Here is a 7,358-nt window from a genome sequence, read left to right on the forward strand (position 1 = left end):
ATTTGCCCATCTACTTTTGCATAAAATTATTTTTATCATGATTTTTCAAATGTTTGATAGTAAGCTATGAATCCTTTCATATTTATAACACATCTATGGTACCTATATTATATGTATCTGAAAGCAACATATTGTGGCAGCATAGATAAATTATAACTCCTTGTGAGTTGGTAATGACAGTTACTGATTTATTTGGAATAATTGGAGCCCCAAGTTTAGCAGTATGAGTTTTGAAAAGCTCACATTAATACAAATATTAATGTCTATTTTCATAATAGCTGTTGTAATTATGTCAATACCACATTTATGTAGAATATGTCAATGAATCTTTAAATCTGGTTATTTCTTTATTGTTTAGTAGTTTTAATTAATTTATGCAGTAGTTTAAGCGTATTCCTGCTAGAAATAGGAAAATTATAGTACCTGTATTATTTTCTGCTCCCCAACCCTTTTTCTGTTTCATTGGGTCTTTATTATTGTGTTATTTAAACAAACAAAAATAAGGTTCTATTTTTCTCTTTAGGCACTGACAAGTCAATTGACGGAGAAAGAGCTAGCTCAAGGGAGGCTTTACCCACCTCTTGATGATATTCAGGAAGTTTCCATTAACATTGCTATTAAAGTAAGTAATAGTTTATACCTCTTCACATAAATTTAATGGCATTTTTTTGTGTAAGTAACACAAGTTTATTAGAGAAATTTTTTTAGTATTTAGTACAAAGAAGATATTTTAGGTCACCCATATTCTAACAGAATATAACCCACACTATTATTTTGGGTTTGTTGCCTTCTTGTCATTTTTCTTCCAAACACATGCACACACATGCCCTGTGCCTGTTTTCATAATTGATTTCTCACTGCGTTTTTTTCCACTTAATGTATTGTAAGCCTTTTCCCATGTAAATCAATAGTAATTCTCATGTGTGATCATTAATGCTACATGAAATTCTTTTTGTTATTATATCATAATTAGTTTAATCATTTCTCTTTGGACATTTAAGTGTTTTTTGTTTTGTTGTGTTTTTAATCCTCACCTGAGGATATTTTTCTATCTATCTTCGGATGAGTGGGAGGGAGAGAAAGGGAGAGAAACATCAACGTGAGAGGGACATAGCAACTGGTTGCCTCCCGCATGACCCCAACCAGGGCCAGGGACAAACTGCAACCAAGGTACCTGCCCTTGGCCAGAATCGAACCCGTGACTCATTGATCCACCGGTCGATGCTCTACTGCTGAGCCACACTGCCCAGGCCTTAAGTTTTTTTTATTTTGGTACAAATAATATTGTAGTGAATATCTTTAGATAAGTCTTTATATGCATTTGTGATTGTTTTTCCTTAAGATGAATTTCTAATCATAAGGATGAAAGGTATTAACATGCTGAAGCTGCTGGTACATATTGCCAAATATTTCTTCAGAAAAAAGTACTGATTTACATTGTATCTGTTAGATATGAGTATATTTGTTTTCCTACACCTTTGCCAATACTTAGAATTATTTTTTAAATCTTGTGTATTTAATAGGTGAAAATTGCCCAGCTGGTGTGGCTCAGTGGTTGAGCGTCGCTGGTTTGATTCCTGGTCAGGGCACATGCCCAGGTTGTAGGCCAAATCCCCAGTCGGGGGCATGCAGGAGGCAGCCAATTGATGTTCTCTCTCCTCAGTGTTTCTGTCTCTTTCTCCCTCTCCCTCTCCCTTCCTCTCTCTCTAAAATCAATTTTAAAAAAAGAAAATTATATCTATTTTTATTTAAAGCACTTTTTTTAAAATGATTTTTTTCTTTATTGATATCAGAGTGAGAGGAAGGGAGAGGGAGAGAGAGAGAGAAACATCAATGAATGAGAACATCGATTGGCCGCCTCCTGCATGCTCCCCCGCCCCACACTGGGGATTGGTCTCACAACCTGGGCATGTGCCCTAACTGGGAATCGAACCAGTGACCTCTTGGTGCATGGGTCGATGCTCAACCACTGAACCACACTGGCCAGGATTAAGTACTTCTTTTATTAATAGTTGAAAAATATTTTGTGTTTATTGAACAACCATATTTTTTTCATGAACTGCCTCTTCATGACCTGTGCTTGTTTGTATATTATATCTGTCTATCTACTTTCTAATACTAATTTAAAAGAGCTCTTTATTAAGGGTAGTGATCCTTCTGTTTGCTGTGGTGCAGGTATTGTCCCATTTGTCAATAATTTTAACTTTTGGAAGTGTTTGATGTGCCATTTTCAAGAAATTATTTGTTAATTTTATGGATTGTTTCTCACCTTTTATGAGTGTTAATGCCTTCTTCCACTCCAAAATTTTATAAATATCTACCTGTGTTTTCTAATAACATAAAACTTTGTTATCCCTTTGAGATTTATTTTAGTGTATGGTGTGAGACAGAGAAACTTTTTTCTGAGTAATTAACCAGTTGCCTCACCACCAGTTGATTGAGAATACTCTTTTTATTAGCACAAAATATTTTAGTCTATTAGTTGTAGTATGTTCCTGACCATATTTGTCTATGATTAGGTACTGTTTTATAATAGTTTTTATGTCTCTTACTCCTAATTCTGGAGCAAAAACATTGGACTCACTTTGGGTTAGGTTTTCACTCCACTCCAGTCGGCTATGACTAAGAAGTAGCATCTTCTACACACAGTTTCAGTAGGACTATGAGGGAAAGGACATGGACTGGAGGTTACCTAAGTAGGTCTACTTAGCTTGAAATTGTTTGTTGGATTGAACTGTTAAGGAAATGCCAGTAATTCAGGGCAAGGAGATGCTTTAAACATGTCAAATTTATGGTAATATTGCAGATAATTTTTATTTCATCTTTTAAAAACTTTCAATAATTTCAAAATGTTTTGAAATGAGTCAAAATAATGGTATGTTTTATTTTGAAAAAAAGAAAAATGCCATTTTAAAAATTCATTTCTGTTTTAATAGTACTTTTTCTCTCAAATAGGTTAATACTCAGAGCCTACACAGTAATCTTATTTACTTTTCAGGTTACAGAATACCTGTATGCCAATAAAATGGCTTTTCGATACCCAGAGCCTGAGGACAAGGCCAAGTATGTTAGAGAAAGAATATGGCGAAGTGAATATGACTCGCTGCTGCCAGATATGTATGAATGGCCAGAATCTGCAACGAGCCCTCCCCCACTACCTGAGTAGAAGCGCCCTCCAATAAATACTTTCTATATTTCAGGGAACCCTTTTTCAGACAAAAATAATGTTCTCAAATTTATGTTTTTTTTTCTGAGTTTTATCCTCTCTCACTGCTCTGCTTGACTTATTTTTCCCCGTGAATCTACACTTCTGTCTGGGGTAGATGTGTTGGCGACATTGTTAATGGCCACTAGCACCCTGCTGTCAAATAACCATAATGCTTTCATTTTGTAGCTCATACCACATCAAAGAGATGTTAAAAATGCATTTGTAAGTGTCTTCTCCGATGCTCTTATGAACACTTGCCAAGGTGTTTGGTAATATCTCTCACCCAGCCCTTTTAGGGCTGCTAAAATACAAACTGACTTCTGTGGAGATGAGCACAGAATTTTGAGGAAAAAGCCAAATTTAAACAAATTCTAAGGACAAACTGTCTATTTAAAATATTCTTTTATTTCTTCTTCATGCTCTGAAATTCCTTTCTAGTATATACATTAGAGAAATATGAAAAATCTACCATATTATTTATTTCCTGGAATTAAAGACTTGATTATAACATTGTAAGAGAGAAGTGAGAACTACCGTTGCCTTTAGACAAATAAAAAAAAAAAAATAGTTGCCGAGTCTGCAATAATGTCAACATTAAAAATTTTTTAATTAAAAAAGTCATTGTTTTTAACAGTGTATAAAAATGATAGTGTAACTTTTTTATTTAATAAAGGTAATAACAAGTTTAATTGCTTCAATTATGCTATTTTATTGCCCAAGTAGAAATTTAGCTTTTCTTATTATGAAAAACACATACTTTCATCTTCTTAATTTCTAGATGATTTTAAGAAAAGGGTATAGGATACCTAATGCATAAATTATGACTGACATCATATGACTTTTAACAAATAAGTCTTATGTTTCACATCTAAATGGGTCATATTTAACTGAAGAGGTTGTACCCATATTCTAATAGTAATGCTCTTTTATTTGAGATAATTTTGGAATGCCGTACAAGATATTCCTTTGAATATCATTAGTGACAATTCTTTCTCCATTAAAAATGGATTTAATTTTTTGAAACCACCAAAATTAATTTAGAGCTAAGTGGGGATGAATAAGGTGGTGTTCAGACCATTTTGAATAGTTCATTTTCATGCCATTTTTCAACCCAGTAAAATGGGTAATAATTGGCTAGTGAGACCAGCTTTTTATGTGGCTTGCATATTGGAGAGTTCTAAAGGAAATCCCAAATCAATTTGAGAAGTAGTTGTATTGCTATATATGTATCTAACTTGGTTGCTTTGAAGAAACAAAAATTTTAAATGCTTATTCTCGAATATTAACAGCAAAAAATTATTCACAGCTACATATCAGTATGTACATTATTTGACATTTCTCCCCACAGCCCTTGATATGTTAAATATAATATTCTATGGAGAAAAAGAAAGGACTTTGTGTTTTTATTTTTTATTTCTTTATTGATTTTTAGAGAGAGAGGAAGGGAAAGAAAGACAGAGAACATCAATTGGCCACCTCCTGCATGCCCTCCTCTGGGGATCAGGCCCACAACCTGGGCATGTGCCCTGACCAGGAATTGAACTGGTAACCTCTTGGTGCATGTGTCAACACTCAACCACTGAGCCACACTGGCTGGGCAGGGCTTTGTTTTTATTTTTATCTTTTCTTCTACCTTTAGGTAGAGATTAATTCACAATAATTTTGAGTATAATTCAGCATTTTAAGAATGCTCAAAAAATGCCCTGGCCAGTTTGGCTCAGCAGTTAGAGCGTCGGCCTGTGGACCAGAGAGACCCGGGTTTGGTTACCCCTAAGGGCACGTACCTCGGTTGCAGTTTGTCCTCAGCCCTGGTTGGGGTTGTGTGGGTGGCAACCAGTTGATCTTCACTCTCACATCCATGTTTCTCTCTCTCTCTTCCTCACCATTTCCCTCCCACTCTATCTAAAGATGAATGCAAAAATGTCCTCAGGTGAGGATTAGAAAATAAATAAATAAATATGAATGCTCAAAATAGCATTGCCATTCAGAGTGTGGGAAGATGCAGTTGCTTAATTCATTTAACAGATGAGTAAAAGTCAAAGTCTGTTCTATAAATCTGCTTCATAAAATAAGCAACTAGGTCACAATTTGTTTCTTTTAATTAAATATTAAAGGTTTATGTTTTTCATATTGCCTTTGTCAAAACACAATCATTCCCAAAAATATTCTCTATGAAATCATGATTTTTATTTTGTCGTTATAAGTATAATAAATACGAACCTGATTTTTGCTTAATGCTTATTGAAGGTAGGAACATATGCCGAATTTTACTTAGTAATTTGACTAAGATGTTTACTTATTAATATGTCTAGTATAGTCCTTATGGAAATTAAAATATTTCAAGGAAGGAAAACAAGGCTAAATAGCCTATAGCTTATTTAAATAAGATAAATTTTATATGTATACTGTTAAAAGCTACTTATTCTCATTATGTGTTATTTGCCAACCAGTGTTTTAATAAGTAGTAATTATTGGATGTAAATTTAAAAAAAATTTTGAATATTAAAACTAAGAATATAGGCACGAGTTTTCAGCATGGTGGGAGGCGGGCGGAATAATGGCCTCAAATTGGAAAAGAGACGGAAACATTTGGATTTCTATGGAAACGTTCACCTAGCAAGAAGATAATTATTTTGAAAAACAGGAACTGGAGAGTCATTTTCATTCTTTTGAGTAAAGAGGAAAATTCTGTCGGATTAGTCTGCCAGAAATTATTTAATAGGGAAAAGTGAGACTACACAGTTTTCTAATCTGGTACTACCACCTGTAGCGTGAAACAAATTGGATAAAATAGGATAAGGTTTATTGACTATAATGAGAAAAGTGTTGAAAATTTTGGTGAAAGCCTTTCTAAAGGATGGATTCTTAACCAGAAAGTTAACTCAAATCACTGTGAAGCTTCTTAAAAATGGGGAGGCTTCTACCCTCTCCTTCCAGGCTCCCTGGACCACCTGGGGCAGAGCCCTAGCAGGTGTATTCTCAGCACACACTTCCCATGTCCTCCCAGTCACTGCCTTAAAGCAGGTATCTAAATCACCTGGAGAGCAAACTCTTTCCTCCTGCTGATGCAGTGGGTCTAGGGTAGGGCCCGAGATTCTGCATTTCTCACAAGCTCCCTGGGGATGCCCAAGCTGCTGGCACAGAGAACACACTGAATGGCATTGCCCCAGAGTCCTGAGTATGGTACACAATTTAAGTTCAGTGCTCACAAAGTATGTACTGTACATGAAAAAAGATACCTGAAATTGTGTTCTTACAAAGAATTGGTTCCATCTCTTTTTGTTATATATAGTTTTAAAAAGATGTCTATAAGAAGAAAAATTAATACAGAACTTTCATTTTCTGAAAATGCATAACTAAAATACTGTTCAAGTCTAAATTATTGATTTTAAATGTACTTACTAAGTAAAATCTAGCAACCAGTTTTCATTTATAAAAGATGAGCTATCAAATGGATATTTGTTTCTGTTCTATTCTTGGTTGTCTCATGATGTGACTTAACCTTATCCTTTGTCTTTCCTTTCTCTAAATTATCAGCCTCTAGAGAAATAAGATTCTACATTCTCCTTTGCAAAGGAGTTACTAACAAATTAAGACCAAAGCGTAATAATTATTAAGGGGTGTGGAGCATTATTTACTGCTCTCAGATAATTAAGAAAGCCCAAAGGAGATGGTAGGGGAGTAAGAAAAGCCTTATTTTAGGGAAGGAAAAAACAAAACAAAAAACTTCTTTTAAATGCTTCTTTAGCTTCATTCCTAAACCCACTCATTATCCCTCAAAGATAATTTTTTTCATACAGTTGAACAGCTCTAGTGTTCTGTTGAATTTACTAAAATGGAATCAGCTCTGTTGAGAACATTAATGCGTGGTACTTGAGAACATTAATATAAATCTCAATGCTTTCTATTTGGATTCCATTTAAAGAAACTGTCCTAAAGAATGAAATAGAACCAGTATCTTTTTTCCTTCCCTGACAAGATCATACCTGTTACGGTGCAGGCACATTGCAACTTCATAGAAAATGGAATAGATTTATTATCTACTTTGGCTCTTGACCAATTTGTGATTTGCATATTGATGTGTGTCTAAATGTTAAAGTAACAACCTTAATATTTAAAATATTCAAGATAATTCAACTGCAGAAAAATG

General features: G+C 34.4%; 1 protein-coding gene across 2 annotated transcripts in view; it reads left to right on the top strand.

The window, feature by feature from the left end:
• Positions 1-3,732, top strand: part of ME2 (malic enzyme 2) — a 57,229-nt gene extending 53,497 nt beyond the window's left edge. For both annotated transcript variants that reach the window (XM_036245550.1, XM_036245551.1), the window contains 2 exons: positions 524-622; positions 2,999-3,732. In XM_036245550.1, coding sequence (XP_036101443.1) covers positions 524-622; positions 2,999-3,166 — 267 coding nt within the window. In that variant the 3' untranslated portion in view covers positions 3,167-3,732. The remainder of the gene's footprint in view (positions 1-523; positions 623-2,998) is intronic.
• The last annotated feature ends 3,626 nt before the right edge of the window (positions 3,733-7,358 follow it).

The sequence above is a fragment of the Molossus molossus genome, unplaced genomic scaffold (assembly GCF_014108415.1).
Source record: "Molossus molossus isolate mMolMol1 unplaced genomic scaffold, mMolMol1.p scaffold_m16_p_6, whole genome shotgun sequence".
Classification (NCBI taxonomy): Eukaryota; Metazoa; Chordata; class Mammalia; order Chiroptera; family Molossidae; genus Molossus; species Molossus molossus.